We start from the raw sequence: 17,671 nt of genomic DNA on the forward strand, positions 1-17,671 counted from the left end.
GTAAGTATTGCTATGTCTGTATGTGCTCTGAAAGTATTTTACTGTGCTTACTAAATTAGTAACATCTTCCTGAATTTTTTCTTCAGATGATGCTACACGGGTTATTTTAAAAAGTAATGAAGATTACATCAATGCAAATTATATAAATGTGAGTAGTATTTTTCAGAAGTGCTTCTGATATTAAGTTATTCTATGGTTTTTCTATGAAAAAATTAATTTTAAAAATCTTTTTTCATGAATCTAGTTCAGGCTGGAATACTAAGCCTCTAGTCAGGTGATTTGAAATTTCCTGTAGATATATTTCCTTCCTAATGTTTGGTGGCACATCTTTTCAGAAATGTTTCCAGTCTAGCCCTGCATTTAATGTGAAAAATGCAAACTGAAGCCAACCCTCTCCAGAGCAATTAATTCTTCTTTTCTGATTACTTTCCTGACAGTTGTGTTCAACAACAGTAAAGTTTAATTTGGCATCAATTTCTTTTGTATCTTATTTTTTTCATTGTTAGTAACAGAAAAATTACAGCTACTTACTTTAATGAAAAAAACTCCAGATATTAAATTCTGAGATCTGTGTTTTAAAAGCTAGTGTCAAAAAGCCACAGAGCAAGAAATAGTTGCACCTGAATTATTTGCCAACTGCTCTGTAATATCTGTTTTCACCCATTAATCTTCATTATGGCAACTATATGACTGTCAGTAAAGTGTATTTGAATCTTTGTAGTAATTTGCATGTGAAACACTTAAAGAATTTTTATCTGTGCCAATTCATATTTGCTAGCCTGTAAGAAATAGAATTAATGTCATGGGTGCTTTTTTAAAAATTAGTTGCTAAACTGTAAATGTCTGATGCCTGACTTTTATTTGCTGTAGGAATTGAAATAATGACTTTGTCTTCTTTTAGATGGAAATCCCTTCTTCCACAATAATAAACCAGTACATTGCTTGCCAAGGTCCATTACCGAACACTTGTCCTGATTTCTGGCAGATGACGTGGGAGCAAGGCTCTTCCATGGTTGTGATGCTAACAACTCAAGTAGAACGGGGCAGAGTAAGTCAAACATTTCCTTAAATGCCACTTCCATAATCTTCTAACCAGCTGTTGGTGATTAGCCTTTAAAAAATTAGAGGAATATATTGTGATGGCATATAATATGTCAAGGGGATAGTAGGAAGTAGTTTTAAACTAGAAAATTATAGGCAGAGTAGATACAAGGAAGAAATTTTTACAATGTGAGTGGTGAAGTGCTGGCACAAGTTGCCCAGAGGTGGTGAATGTTCATCTCTCTGGCTGAAGGTCGTGTTGGATGGAGCTCAGAGTAACTCAGTGTAGTTGGAGAGCTCCCTGCTCACTGCAGGGGCTGGACTGGATGGTCTTTAAAGGTCCATTCCAACCACAACTGTTCTGTCAGTCTGTAACTGTTTTTCATAAGAACAGTGCATTCCTACTTCTTTTGCAATGATGAGTCTGAGATTTTAAACCTTCTGGTGTTGTTAATGCAGCCAATAGTTAAACTTTGTTCAGTCCTGAAATGCACTTAACTCTTCATGTATTTCCTCAAATACTTTCAGTCTGCTTTGTTAGATTCCTTATTGTAAAGTAAAAAGCATCTAGAATTTAGCTTCATGCAACTTTTGTTCTCCAAACTTCAAATGAAGGAACTCCAAGAAGTTCCATCAGTTTTCATAGAGTACTTCTTTGATATGTAGTGAGATTAATTTTTAAGGCAGCCTAATACAGCTTTGTAGGGTTAATATCCCATGCCTGGATGGGTGTCTTATCAAGGATTTTCCTGAAACTTGAACTCTAAAATTTCCCATAAAATATTATTCTGTTATAAAGATTTGTTTAATCATGTGAAATAATCATTGCCCTTTAATTTGTATATGAAATGTGTTAAAATAGAATACTAGTAATAGAGTAATTAAGAGTTAAAATTAGTAAAAATAATTGTGTGTGGTGCTATAAAAAGCCTCAGGTGAATTTTTTTGGCTTGTTTGGTTTTGGTTTAAGCTGTAGTTTCTCCTTAATAGCTTTGGATTTCATGCAGTTCTATCCTTTGGAGATAGGCAAAACAATCCAGTGTGGTCATGCACAGTGTAATTCCTGAGTTACTGGTTTAGTCTGGAGCATTCACAGTAGCACTGGCTGGTTAAGTGTGTGGACAGAAATGACTGTCTGCTATAATTCAGTGTAGTGGAATTCCTCCATATCAGGGTTTCTTTTGAAGATGGATTTATAATGGGTTTTGGTTGTTCTGACCAACTTGGACTGTAGTTCAGCTGTCTGTATGTATTCTGACTTTTTAACAACCATATACTTGCTGTGAGGTCAGGACTCTATATAGAGTTAAAATAATTGAAGGGAAGTTGCAGTGGTTTTAAGCCATTTTTCAGTGACTCAATGTTTGCATGATGCTGCCTGCTCCCAAATAACCATGATTAGAGGGAATTTCAGTACAAGTGCCCTTTTACTTGGAGTTTTCTTTGCAGATCTGCTAAGAACAGACTTGCAATAGCAGTTCTCTGAGGTTCCCCCACCCCTCCAATAATGATATTTGTGGAGTTCTTTAGAGAGCTGCTTAATAATGAAATAAAAGGCCTTATCTGTCTTATACCCATAGGCAGACTCCCTGCTCTAAAGCTGATCATGAGGCTTCTGACATCACCATCCCACTGCATGCCGGGATGTCTCAGTGGAGCAGGAAGTCTGCAAATCTGGCTGCTCTTAAAGACTCGCCAGGTGGGTTGCAAATGCAAAAGTACACTTGAGCTGAAATGACCTCTGTCATTAGGCATTCAAACCATATTTCAGAAAATCACAGTGTTTGAAGTTTTTATTCACTTTTGAGGACTTTATTGGGAGTCCCTGAAGTCCACCATCCTCATCCCCTTATTTTCTGCATTAGCTTAGCAACTTTTTTGTTGCGTATTTCCCTTTTTTTTTGTTTGTTCTTTTCCCATATAAATGTACTTTGAGAAGATCAGATTAGGATTTTGGAGGTCAGAAATATTTATAAAGCAGCATCTTTGTCAGTCAAGTGTTAAGATGGAATATTTATAGATAAAGTCTTAAAAAAATTGTAATGGAAGTTAAAGGCTTCCATCTTCAATTAAACTAACTGCAAGAGCTGGTGCATGTGTCCTCTTGGAAAGAGAAACAGGAAATCTTTGTGACACTTTATTTTATAAACAGTAATTAGGTAACAAAGTCTGTTTGGTAAGTAATTAAACAGTGTTTACAAAATGATCAAAATAATCTGTAACAAATAAAGGTATAAAAACTAGAGGAAATGAAGATTATACTCTGAATTTAAACACAGGCATCTTTAAAAATGTGTTGACCTTAGGTTAAATGCCATCAGTACTGGCCAGAGCCATCAGGAAGCTCATCATATGGGAATTTTCAGATTACCTGCCATTCAGAAGAAGGAAATCCTGCTTATGTCTTTCGAGAAATGACATTGACTAATCTGGAGGTAAAATCTTAATATATTTTCATGTATTATTCTGCAGAATCCTTGAATACTACCTAAAACATGCGTAGATTTTCTTTTCAACTTGGTGGCATATCCATATAAATGAGACTGTTTATTTCTAGAACCCTCTGGAAAACTAATTGTCATGTACTTTCCTAGGAGAAATTCTGTCCATAAAATAATAACAAACTTTTCATAAGTGAAAATATCACTGAGATTCATTTTTCATAATCATATTAATTGGATCACATGAAGGATATATCATTTATCCTAAAAGTTTTTATTGGTGTATTTCATAACCAGGCCAAAGAAAAAGAGTAATAAAAGAAGTTGAGAAACTTGTTATTCCCTTGATGTTTTCAGAACATGTGAGACATTAGAGGTGTTTCATCATCACACTGGTGATGAAAAGTCTTTGTAGAGGCAAATAGTTCTTAATTCCATCTTGAACAGTATGTGCTAGAAGATGGAAGATAAATCCTGCTGAAAGATGAATCTGGAGTGGTAACTACATGTAAACAAGGACCTTTTTGGACATGCACTGCACGATTTTCAGGGCATATGTAGTTTTCAGAGCCTTCCCAGCCAGCATTTCAATGTCAGAAATGTTTGGAAATGAGTATCTGGAATTTAGTTCACGTAGTTATTTCTCACTGCTTGAGTTACCAGTTGAGAAGCCAGTTTTTAGAGAGCTGCCTTTTAGTCAATTTGCAGTTAAAATTCCTGCCCTGTGTCCTGTTGAGACAATTGCTCATCTGCTATCAGCCGTGGAATCTCTGTAAATGATTCAGTGCCTAAAGGCTATTTAAAGTGCAGTAGCTCCTCTTCTTTTGAAATTCGACTCTGGTTGCCCGGGCTGTCCCCTCCCCTAACCAGAGGCCGATTGATTATATTTGTGATACCACAGCAAGGGCCGGGAGGGAGGGGGAAACAAAGTCATTGTGCCTTGTAGGTGTAGGTGGGTCAGATCAAGCCAAAACACTGCTGCTGTTCACACAGGGTCTGAAGGAAAGGTTTTGTGTCTGATCTCCCCTCCTTACCCCACTTCTGTCATTTGATCTTGTAAGATGCTATCTCGTTCTGGTAAATTTGGTTTGCTAAGAGTATGACCACCTTATTGACATCTAGTGTTCAATTAGATTGCTGGTATCCTTTAACTGTTTTTCTATTACATGCTCTGTAATTTTTTTCACCTGTTGAAGATGCAAGCATTTTTGGATTTCCTTTGTTACGTTTAAGAAAAAAAAAAAAGTAATTGTAAAATCCAGGATAACTGATGGTTAGCTCTCACAAAGCACTGCTAGTTGCCTGAAGCCACTTTGATTATGGGTACAAGTTGCTATAAATGTACTATTGATTTTTTTTTTTATTATTGTTTTTGGTGCTTTTTAAAAATGGGACTAGAATTACCCTTGCTGAAATTTCATATTTCTGATTAGAAAGAGGAAAGCCGCCAGCTGACCCAAATCCAGTACATTGCATGGCCTGACCATGGCGTTCCTGACGATTCCAGCGATTTCCTCGACTTCGTGTGTCTCGTGCGAAAGAAGAGGGCTGGCAGAGAAGAACCTGTTGTTGTTCACTGCAGGTATCACATTTTTTTCCCATTTTATTAAATCATCAAAGGGAACTTTTTATCATCAAATAGCTGTTCTGTGCTTTGTTCCTGAAATAAATATTTAATAGTATCTGCTGTGGGGATGACAGGAAAACTCAAACCTTGAAATAAAACAAATATTTAATGTGGTAATCACATTTCAATAAGCAAAATTTTGAATAGCAACATGTGTTGATCTGTTCAGGCATTTTGCTGGGATGTTTTGGGTTTTTTTTCCAATTTAAATGCTTGTGGTAACAATCTACATAATAATTCAGGGAAATGGCAAAAGATACTTGCTAACCATGAGAAATAGGTTCCTGTTCTACAAAGCTCTAGAGTTGCTGTGTTAATAATCCATAGTGGAAAATGTGGGTGGTTTATTAAAAGATCAGTTAAAACACATTTTCTCTCAAGTCTGCAGTCTTAGGCTATGTGGTATTTTGATACTTACATTAAGATGAAACATTTTTCTCAACAATTTACCTTTGTCATGAGTTAAAATAACTGTTGTTTAGATCTTTACATACACATGAAATGTAATTTTTCTTTTCCTTGTGCAATACTTTGTTATAGCATTCTCCGTTCCTTTAGTGAATTTCAAGAGCTTAATCAGTTTAAAATACCTGATTGGCAAACTAGAATAATACCAGTTGTTTTCAAATGAACATGTGCTATCACAATTCTTGGGGAGCAGTTCTGTGAATATTTGACCTCTCAATTCTGAATACTCCCCAAAGAGTCAGTGTTACTGAGAAGCTGAGAAGTGTTAGGGATAAAACAAATTTGAAGACGACAAGTAAACTGGACATTTATTGAAGGAGATGAAAGAAAAAGAAAAATACACCTTGTGTATCAGAAATTGTATTTCATTAGTTCTGCTCTCAAGTTCTGGTTTATGCAGGTCAGGGTGAATCTGACTGACTAAGGAAACTAGTACCAGAATGCCAGTGTCTTAACTGGTACTGCTTCTCAGCTTCCATTATTGATATACTTCTGGTTAATATGATTGTGCAAAGATGGTGAAAATGGCAGCCAAATACACCCTCTGTTATAAAATGTGCAGAAACACTGGAAAAACAACATTGGAGAGTAGGAACAGTTTCATTCATCTCAAGGAGGCACCAGTTCAGCTCCAAACTGATAATTTCAATGTGCAACTGAAGCTTTATGAAAAATTTATGTTTCACAGAAGAAAAGAGATGGATTATCACAGTTGAACATAATTTACCTAATTGGCCCAACTTGGTGGCTGTTGGGAAATATAACCAAATTCCAGCAGGGAGTCAAGCAGAAGGAGCCCAGGTGTTCCTCCATATGGTGCATGCAGTCTATTTTTAACATCTCTTCAGTATAATGGGACAGGACATTAGTGCAACAACATTTGTTTTCAGGACTAAGCCACCAACTTCAGTGTGAGGAATCCAAGTAGCTAATAGAAAATTATTTTATTTTGTACAATAGTAATAATTTAAAAACAAAATGGTCCAAACCCATAGAGATTATAAAGCAACCAATACCTTAAGGAATTGGAAAGGTTTTTGTTAGATTGAGCTGCATAAACCACTAGTTTCTGATGTTGTGTCATGTGGTTATTTTTATCTTTACAAGCTCTTACTAGTTTTGTTGAACAGTTTCTGATTCTTGTTCTAGATGAGATAGGAACCACCCATCCTGTCCATGCCCTTCATGATTTTCATGCCCTGTCTCAGTGTTCTACTCTGTCAGTCAGTGTTTGCATTCTTTAAGCTGAAGAGTCCTCCCCTACCTCATGTGTGTCGTAGGGAAATGATCACATTTTCCATCGTTGTTGCCCTCTGAATCTTTTGAAATTGTAAAATGAGTCATTAGGTTCTTTGACAGTTACTGTTTGTTTGTGCCTGGATTTGATAAAGCATTCTGCATTCAAGTTCTATACATATAAATGCTAGAAGTATAAATATTACTGAATCATTTTATATAACCAGCACATGTACAGCTTGTCTTAAAATTCTTATGACATCACTGAAATATAGAGTAGCTTTAATGCCACCTCCTGGACAAAGATTTAAATAGTAGTTTAGCCAGAATTAATTTGAAGTAACTCTTTAAAATCAGAACAAGTGACTTTCAAAGTTTGAAATGTTTATATTAATCACTTAAGATCCAAATAATTTGATTTATTGTATGAGTTAGGATAATGCCAGCATTTCAAAGTATGTATTTGTTCCTATATTCCAGTATGGAGAAACATTTGTTGTCCATTTCAAAAATGCAACATTAATTGAAAGATTTGAAACTCTTCATTCAATTCAAGGCTAAATATTCAGTCTTCAAGGCCTGCCATTTATGGAAAAGCCTATGTGTACATAAAACAAAGTAGATGAATCTTTAGATTTGTTTTATTTTTAAGGAAAAAATATTTTTCTGTAAGCTCTCTTGATAGTTTTTCCATTCTGAGATGTGTATGTTATGGTACTTCCTTGTCTTGAAAGGGATTGCTATCATGTATTCTTTTTAATAACAGGAAAACAATCCTTATTGTCACCCTACAGAGGTTTCTAGTAATTGTTGTTTTACTTGGAAATAGGAAGGTATGCATTGCTTGAAGGACATGAATCTGATTTTATTGGCCCAACATTGCAGAAACCATTTCAGCAATGGTCCAGCTGCCACAACGTGTCCAGCTTGCACTGGTGTTTTGTTGTCCCCTAGATGTCAGCGGGGTTTGTAAGGGATCCTGGCACACATCTGTCAGTTCAGCTCGGGGATTGGCTGGGTCAGGCACTTCCTTTGCTCTGTTCAGCCAGCACTGAGGCTGCTTCCAGACACAGGCACAGCCAGTCCTGTCCCTGCCCCAGCACTATGGCAGCCACAATGGGCAACCCTGAGAATCCAGGAGAAGGAAGCTCTTTAAGCACGAGCTGTACTCCAGACACTTGATTTCATTTTCCACTTGGTGTTTCTGTTGCTGTTGCAGTGCTGGGATTGGCCGGACAGGGGTTCTGATCACGATGGAGACAGCCATGTGTCTCATTGAGTGCAATCAGCCTGTTTATCCTCTGGATATTGTGAGAACCATGAGAGATCAAAGAGCCATGATGATCCAAACACCTGTGAGTATCATCCCTGCTGTTCTGGGCTGCAGAACAATTTCCTGTGATCCAGTCATACTGCATGGGTTTTTAATGCACTTGTTGATCAAAATGCAGAGATCACCTTTATCCAGTGTAGCTGTAGCCTTGGCTCCAGGTAAAAATAAATTCCTAAGGCTATTGGAAAGGAGCAATTCTTTAAATTTCTACAGAGAAAACTTGAGAAAAGGGCAGCAGCTGTTTCAGGGATAACTGGCAAATAATGACAAAAAGGTCAATTTTAAGCAGTGTAAAAATCACTCACAGAAGAAAGAAGGAGCCTAATTCCAGGTGTTAAGAATGGGAGTAGTATAAAAGATAAACACAGAAAGAACCAAAGTATGCAAGAAAAAACTTTGGTGATGAAATTCAGTGATTTTATGATGCCTTAGTTGTAATGGAAACAAGCCTTAATTATGCTCTGTAAATGACTTAAAGGGAAGTTATCAGAGAAATAATATTTGTAAAAATCAGTATATTAAATCTCATGTGAGATGCATCAAAGCAATCCTAAGTACCTCCTTTTTTAGTCTTAAAAAATAACTTACTAAAGGATTATTTTGGGGGTTTCATACCTTAAGATACCAGAACTTATCATGCACCTGTAAGGTTTAGGTTTTGTAAGATAATTCATGTATTATATTTCAGATTTGTAAGAGTTTTAGAACAGATTTTGAGACTTGTTATTCTATCAGTCTGGTATTGCTTATCTCTAAAAGCAGTTTAGTGTAGTGTTTACATTTTTAGAAAGTTCCTAAAAAGGGTGGAAAGTTTGAGTGGTGTTGCCTTTCAGAAAGAAAAAAAGAAGATTGGATTTTTGGTTGTTCCAAACTTCGGATAGTTGCAGGGTTTTTTATTTTTTTGAAAGAGTAATCATGAGTAATTAATTGGTGTAGTTTTACTCACAGTATAAAGCATTTAGAGAAAAAGCATCTTGAAGGAGAAAAGGCACTAGATCCAGTATTGAATCACAATTACTTGAAGGTAGTTGCTGTAGTAATTTTCATGTCCCCGCTGCTGTTCCTTGAATAAAATTTGAATAAAATTTTTTTGTTCTTCAGAGAGTGTTAAAGCTGACAAAAACTATGTCTCCATTTCTAGTAGTTCATCAGTCATTCAGTGCTGCTGAATTCGTGTTCCAGTACTCATGTTTCACTAAGAAGTTGTATTCAGGTAGCACAGGAAGGATGAGAAAGGTGATGATACATGAAAAATAGCAAAGGATGGCTCTTGCTGTTTGTGACAGCTCTTCAGGATGGATAGCTGTCTCTCTAACATATGTAGAGGGGGAGAAAGTGTTATTAGTAAAGGTAGGAGTTGCAGTGGTGAGAGTTTTAACTGCATTTATTCGCAGTATGTGCTCAATATTATCTGGTGTAATATAATCTAGTTTCCTAATTTTTCTTAGAAAACAAAAAATGTCAAGATTCAGTGGAAAGCGGGTGTTTAGTGCATCGGAGGGAGAAGCTCTAATAAAGCAATTGGGGTTTTTTAGGTTCCGTGCCCCTCCGCCGTTCCCGCTCCTCCCCGGCAGTGCCGCGGTTCGCTCGCTGTCCGCGGGGGGGCGCTGTGCGCGGCCGCTCCGCCGCCCTCGGGGCGCGCTGGGGACCAACGGGGATTTACCCCCAGGAGAGAAATGAATGTTTCATATACACCCGGCAGGATGGCAAATAATGGCTCTAGTGCTAGATGTGTTCATAGGTTCATCTCTCAAGGTCTGACATCACTAACTGCTGCATAGAGAGGGCTGTTCCACAACACTGACAGTGCAGCTGTGCTGCAGTTCTAACCAGCATAGACTTGTTGTGCAGGATGCAGTGTGAGTTGTGGTGCTTTGCATTTATTTCAGTTTGTTTTCATTATATTCTAATTTGATTACTGTCGGGTTTTTTAACTCTTATTTGAATAAAACAAACTGTTAGTCCCCTCTGTGTATGCAGGTGCAATGCCTTGAAGAGTTCAACATTATATAATGTTAAGAAATGGGAGGTTTGGGTTTTTAAAACATGAAACATTTCTTTTAAATCAGATTCTGACAGGGAGGTGCCAGTAACATGCCTGAGTTAATGTAAGTATGAAAAAGTGCTTTGAAACTATGGCTTCTAAATCTAATGGCATGGAAACCTCAGGTCAGTGAAATTTCAGCAAGGAAATAAAGAGGAGAAAATTGCTAAATAGGTGATGTTGTAATAATAATACTGGGGTTTTGGGTTATGACTTTCGGTATATATTTCAAAGTGCCATTCATCCTATTCTTCTGTTGAGAAACAAAATGCTTTCATCTAAAGTTCCTTTTGGATTATGTTTCCTAAACTAACTTTGAAACACAGTTCTTGGCCTGTCAAGAGAATGGGGTGGGGAAATCTTAGAGGCCTTTTCTGTTTCCAAATGACATTTTTCAATTACATTTCTTTTCAATTTACTGAATCTACTTTCCTTTTCAGAGTCAGTACAGATTTGTATGTGAAGCTATTTTGAAGGTGTATGAAGAAGGATTTATTAAACCTTTACAAGCATCACTGCATAAGTAAAGAGCAAAAAACCTATGATATCAATTGAGGAATCCTGTCCTCTATAATGAACTGGCAACATTCTTTGTGCCATAATACTGCTTGCAGGAAATGATAGTGAAGTACAGCAAAGAATTGACAAAGGACTTTGAAAACTTCAGCACTGTTGCACTTTACGTTGAAACAAAATCAGTCTCTGAAACTCTTCTAACCTTCATCTGTTTGAAGACTTTATTTTCGTGATTTGCTCCGAACAAACCATGGACTGAAAGAACTGATTGTGTTCAGGGTAATCGCTGATATTTCATTGTAGTGCCATATACTGCGCTTCTGGTTGAATTGCTACAAACAAGGCTTGGAATTATTTCACTCTGTTTTACACCCATGTCTCTTAAAATGAAAAACAAATGAAAAAATACACTAAGCCATGGTCTTTTTCCAGCGCTAGGTTTATTTACTATGTACAGACTCTCACAGTTTTGTTTTTTACAACATTAGCAATATTGCCAATACTAGATAGATACACACTGCCTACTGATGCAGCACACTTTGTCCTACACCCTTACTAGAGACCAGCTGGTTGTTAGAGGAGAGCTGGCATCTGTTAACCCAGCAGTAGCTGCATAATGCCCACTTACCAGCATCTTGTACAAAATAATAACAATAAAAAATTTAAAAAACCAACACATAAATAAACAGCATTTCTTTGGCACAGCTTGTGTGTCATACACTGGTGTATTCTGATTTGTGTGACTTCAGATTATGTGATGGGAACTAGTGCATGCATTATGTCTTAACCCCTTAAGTGCCTTGAGACTTACAGCGTACATCCAGTGAAAGGCACTCATGATTCCATGGGGGTGGTATTGTCCTGTCATATTTATCTCAATGGGTTCAGATTTTTTAAATGGCCCTTGGTGCTTGGAGTATGTTACCACAAGGGGTCATGGAAATACCATTCCCTCTTTTGTTATACAAGTACCTGTGTGCTACTGTCTGTAGCAAAAGCACCTCTGCCAACTTACTGAATGAGCATTGTATGCTGCTGTGCTGTAATTATATCAAAAATCTGACACATTCCTTCATTCCTTCCAACTAGTAACTTACTAGCATCTTACTACAAAATGCTGGCAGGTCATTAGAAGCTGATACCTTGTTTTATCCTTTTATTGAGAATAGCTATTTTACTCGATTAGACATAACTCTTTAATAGCACTGATAATTAAGTTGAACTTACAATCAGATGTGACTAAATTCCATTACCTTCTAACTAACCTGTTCAGTCCTCATAGTTGATTTCAAGCCATGTTCGTACAGGTCTGCCTTTTATTTTATTTGTTTGGAGGGGAGAAGGGAGGAGAACACTATGAAGTTACCCCAGAACTTAATTTTAATTTCATAATGACCCCAGTCGCCTTCTGTTATGCTTGTGCAAAGTTGTTCCGGTTGGTATGGGTTGCATCTTATTTAAGTAGGTAGAAGATTTGTAAGAAGTGTCTGTCTGATACAGTATCTGAGCTCATTCTAAAGATGCATAAGTGTCCACATTTTTAAATATTTTTCTAGTATAGGAAAAACCAAGTCAGAAGCAAGGTACCCAGTGTAATATACTGTAAGAAAAAAAACAGTCACTTACTTGACTGCCCTCTGACAGCATAACTTTGTGCCCTCTATTTAAAAGTTTTAATTTATTGTATTGGTTTCCTGAAAATGTTTATCCATTAAATTTTGTTGTAAGCTATATATATAGCATAGAATTTAAATGGAAAGTTCTACGCTAAATAATTTTTAACTATTGAAGAATTATATTGTATAATATACTTTGTTCTATGGACATTTGAAACAGATCAGCTATGAACTATTAAATGAAAAGGGATTCAGGCAGTGTGAAATCCTGGCTTATGACTTAGTAATGAACAAGAACTACAATGCCAAATGAAAGAGAGTTTTAAATATTTTTAGAAAACAAAATAATATTAGGAGGGCTGTGGCCCTGTTACTTATATTTCTAGATTTGATGCTGAAGTCAATGTTATCCCTCAGTGAAAAATAAATTTTACAAGAATCTCTGGATCTGAACTGAACTGAAAAAGAGTAATATGGTAGCTTTAATCTCAGTTATATTTTAAGCCATTTGCAACAAATAAAAATTCTTTTTTATAATTCTTTAACTCCCATGTGATGAGGTCATTAGCTGAGTTACTGGCTAGTTAGAAGGTTGTATTGAACTCAGCACTTAATGTCCAAAAAAAAAAAAAAAAAAATCGTCCATTATACTGAAAGAAATTTTCTTCATAGTTAAGTTGTAAACAAAAATAGCATTTGCCCTGTTATCCTGAGGGAAATCAGAAATGGAGTTTATGCAGCATTACATAGCATTGGTATATCACATATTTAAATATTCTTATGTAAAATTACCATAGCAGTTCAAGTTCAAAAGCCCCATTTATACCACAATTAAGTGAGGGATATGTATTGGTCATCTGTCATTACTGTTTTGATTACAAACACAGGCAAGAATAATAGATCTCCTCAAAATTTTCCTCTGCACTGACTTGTAGTTTATTAACTTGCTGCACTGGGGAAAAAAATTGAAACAAAGTACCTATTCTTAATGAATTGGCCATTAGCAACTGAGTGGCTTTTGGCTTCTCCAAAGCCAGGATGAAGGTAACCAAAAACTGCTTGGGAAAGAGAATAGCACTGAAGCCTTTCTGCAGCATAAATCAGTCATTTAAATTTTTCTACCTGTTGTGGTATAAATGGCCTTTCAAATATTTTTATATGGCCAAAAAAAGCAAAACTGCTTAATATTTTACTTTGGGTTATGAAGATCTGTATCATCCTTAAGAGTTTTTTAAAGAAGTTTTTGTATGTTTCATGCTGTACAAAACATGAATGTATCTTTCAGACATAATGACTTATAGACCTATATGTGATTGGTGTTATGACTGTTGGATTTTATGAATAATTATTTTCATACCGTTTGATTAGGAAAAATGTTGGGTGGGTGTGGGAAAGAGTATGTTTCTAACACTTCCATGATGCAAATCCAGTTAAAGAAAAAAGAAAAGTAGTTTTCATTGTAAATAAGAGCAATATTATGACAAATTTGTGCCAATGTAAAATGTTAAGATTTTTTGTTTTACTTTTAGGTTCAGATTGAAAACTACCACTACCATCTCTTGTTTAAAATGGATTTGAAGGGGGTTTTTTAGTAGAAAGACATGGGGCTCTAGTGGGGGCTTTAAGTGGTTTTTGGGAGCATTTTTTACTTTTGCTAAATATGAAATAAGATACAGGTGTTATTTAATAACCACCTACAGACTGTCAGCCAGTCCACTTTGAGAAATACTGCATTAGACATCCCAGGTAACTGAGAGCTGAAAATTTCATTTATCATGAACTTGGAAGCATTTGGTATTTTCAATCACTTGTAGGTCTTAAGAAGTAAAATATTGCTTTTATGCATTTTATTTTATCTATTCTCTCCCTGTTATGAGAAAGAGAACACTGGGGATTTTTCTCACTAGATTTAATGCTAGCTGACATTTCTTCCACATTTCTCTGTTAAATCTCAAAAGCTTATATGCCATATAGATAAAGCAATAACACTTCTTCTAGAATATCTGATTACAGTCTGGCACACCATCTAGTAAAGAAAGGGTGAGAAAGCAGTTGGGACATTAAGGAACATGAGGAGGTTGTTAGGGAACTTGTGTAGTTGGCAACTTTCCGTGGAGACCTTCCAAAAAGCTTCATGGTACCTGTGGGAGGGCCAAAATGCTGCAGATGTGCTGCAGTTGTGCTGCCCAGGGAAACAGGACAAAGGGAAGGTGTGGCACAGAGATGTTGGAGCTCCAGGCATGCTGTGGAGCTGAATTATGTGATTTTTTTATGCTTATGCAGTGTGTGCAGGTATGTGGGTGATGTTTGGTGGCTCAGGGAATTAGCATGAGCCTGAAAAGCTCTACAGATCCACCAAACCAAGCAAAAGAAGGTTGTCCAGTACATGTGCTGTAGTTTTGACTGTAGAGCCACTGTGCAGGCAATCAGCAAGCCCCTCAGCCCTGAGGATAAAAGGAGTGATGTGGTTATGGTCCACATGAAAATTTTGCATATTTGGACTTCCACCAAGTAGAGGAATGATGTCCTTTAATATCAGGTGCAGTCTTTTTTGTAGCTCACATCTCAGGTCCCCAGTTAGCTGAGTTGGGTGTATTTGCCAATTTTAGTGTACCCATCTTTTTTCTTGAGACTGAAAAAGTTCTTTCCCATTGCTACTTCTAGTGCTAGGATCCAGTATGAAGATCTGGTAAAAACATATTCATTGATTAACTGTGGATCTTGCATGAATATGCAGGTATTTATAATTAGTGGTGATTTGGAAGCTGTTAGAAGGAGGAAATGGTTGGTTTGTTTCAGTGTAACTGTTCTGTCCAGTCTCTGTTATCCCACTGCACTTAGGCACTTGTTTGTTTAGAAGTCTGCAAAGAAGGCCAGTTCCTTATCACTGGATTTTACCTCTGTGCTTGTTACTCCCACAGGTGTCTATCTTTTCATAGGACTTCTCCTGCTACAAGTTTTGATCTGGTGCATAAGCTGTAAGTTCTGGCTATTGGCTTTGGCATGTTTTGCTCATTGAGATTTCAATGGTAAAAAAGAGACATTAGCAACTTTCTCAAAAAAAAGCTGAAATATTCCATTTTTAAAATTTAGACATTTTGATTAGTAGCCTTATTTGAAAAAGCCACTAAAATGTCTGATTCTAGTCTGCTGTAGGAAGACTGATGGTTCACAGACTGGCTGGCAGCTTGTTAGTTGTGCTATTTCATATTTAGCAAGCTTACACATTTTAAAGGATAATTTTTTTCAAAGTGTTTTGATGTTTGAATAGTAGCACTTTATGTCATGCTTACTACTGACTGAACTATTGGACAAAATAAATTGGGTTTGGAGAGAGATGCTTAATGGGTTTCTGTACAGAGATGATTTGGCTTACACCCTGGTACGAATGCTTGCTGTTCTTGCAGCCATTTCTTGTTGATTGTTCACGTGTTTCTGAGGGATTTTCAGAAAATAGATATTAATAAGATAATTCTATCATCTCAATTTTCCTGTCTTAATACAAATATGACGCCTACATTTGGGAAAAAAAAACCAAAAAAGGTGCAAATAGAAACTTACAGGGTACTTGTAAATTTATGCGATCTCTCTCATCTAGCTGCAAATTAGCTATGTTTACTGTAAATGTTTCTGCTAAGCATTTTTTTAACATTAGATCAATTACCTGGAAATCAGTATTCTTTTTTTTTTTTTTTACTTAACTTATTTGAATTTTGATAACTAAAGATAATGCACAACAAAGTTTAAGGAAGTTGTCACCCTTTTGCACCTAGGCCAGGGGCCTGAGACATGAGTGAGAGGGTTAAACAGTTTATGTTAAGCTGTTTTGTTCTTTAACTAGAATATATCCACAAGGACTAGACTGTAAATGATCCAGTGCAATTATCTCATTGCATTGGGGCACCACAGTAACAACCCATAATAATGTTACAGGAAAATTAAGGTAAGAGAGTGAAGGTTTTATCTTCTCCAGTGTATCCAGATTTGTTTTCCATTTGGTTTGCTTCATTTACCAGTGATCCCATTTTAACCAGTCAATTTGGCAGGGCTGTTTGTGTAAGGTTTGGGGTTTTTTTCTGTAACAGGTGCTATACTATGTGTAAATACAAAGGGAAGAGTATTATTTAGTTCCATCATTAACAATCAGATGGTGGCAATATTTTTGCCAGTTACTTCTGGTAATTAATTTGCATTTCCAGCTGTGGATTTCAGTTGTCAGATTTCATCTCAGTTTCATACTGCTGAATGATGGACTGCAATGTGGAGTAAATCATCTCAGAGTTGAACAGCTCTTGCATTGTTCAGACTAACTCTTGTGTATCTTTATTAATACTGGGGGGATGCAAAGGCTCTTCCCATAAGTAGACTTCTGCCTATAAATTTGTTTAAAAGCACATGAGGGGGAGGGAAAAAACAAACCAACAACCTAAATGCATCATCTTGGCTCAGCAGCAGCCAGGGGGGTTGATTAAAAACGATGGAAACCTGAAATTGGTCAACACTGGACAATGTGAAAATAAATTCAGCTTTTGTCACTGCAGCTACTGTATGCTTTAAAGGGCCTTATGTATTTGTCCTCATTTTGATAAAATTAAAATTCTTGCCATTAAAATTATACACTAACTTCTACCGAAAACCAGCAGTTCCCAGGATAAATATGCTAATTAACATTTAACAAGTCTTGTTTTAGTCTTAAGTAAAATTTCATTCTATTATGTGAAAAAATGCTGTTATGCATATTTTGTGGATATATTTAATTTCAGTTGACAAATAGTTGTCTAGGTACAGACTTGAAAATATATATATAGTTTACTTGTGGATCTTAATTGTTTAATTGCAAAATAAAGATGTGCTTTAGTAATTTAAAGTTTAATTTTTTTTTGCGATTTTCTTGCTACTGTACACACAGTTTTGCTGTGCCACATTTATATGTGTCTGGTGCCAGATAATGTTCACCTTGTATTTTCCTTCTTGACATTGTATAACATAAATACACCCCTGTGGGTTGTGCATTAGAAGAGGTTGCAAACTATCAGGAATTAAGTTGCTGGGTTAAAGCATCAGCCCAAGTTTTTGCCTGAAAATATGTAAATACTGCAAGATCTGCTCTAATGGAAAAATAACTTTTAAATTACCTTTTATGCAGTGAGTGTATTTGAGATAGTGTTCAGTAGAGATGATAATCTGATAAACATGATAGAGATGATAATCTGAGGGTATGATAAACACTGATGTGAAGAACAAAAACTCCAGATGGAAGCTTGTGATGAAGTATTTGCTGCCACAAAGTGAGGGGATGTTCAAAACAAAAGTGGATAAAGATAATGACAGGACTTAGAACACAAGACA

At 36.3% G+C, this 17,671-nt stretch overlaps 1 protein-coding gene across 2 annotated transcripts in view; it reads left to right on the forward strand.

Annotated features, from left to right (window-relative positions):
• The window catches only part of PTPN4 (protein tyrosine phosphatase non-receptor type 4), a 112,402-nt gene extending 95,213 nt beyond the window's left edge, over positions 1-17,189 (forward strand). The window contains exons 22-27 of one of the 2 annotated variants that reach the window (XM_064717783.1): positions 87-148; positions 902-1,048; positions 3,348-3,476; positions 4,916-5,064; positions 8,033-8,168; positions 10,631-17,189. In XM_064717783.1, the coding sequence (XP_064573853.1) occupies positions 87-148; positions 902-1,048; positions 3,348-3,476; positions 4,916-5,064; positions 8,033-8,168; positions 10,631-10,717 (710 nt within the window). In that variant the 3' untranslated portion in view covers positions 10,718-17,189. Of the gene's footprint in view, positions 1-86; positions 149-901; positions 1,049-2,621; positions 2,741-3,347; positions 3,477-4,915; positions 5,065-8,032; positions 8,169-10,630 lie in introns of those variants that run through there. The other variant, XR_010440941.1, reaches the window with a different exon arrangement.
• Positions 17,190-17,671: the final 482 nt, after the last annotated feature.

The sequence above is a fragment of the Zonotrichia leucophrys genome, chromosome 7 (genome assembly GCF_028769735.1).
Source record: "Zonotrichia leucophrys gambelii isolate GWCS_2022_RI chromosome 7, RI_Zleu_2.0, whole genome shotgun sequence".
NCBI lineage: Eukaryota > Metazoa > Chordata > Aves > Passeriformes > Passerellidae > Zonotrichia > Zonotrichia leucophrys.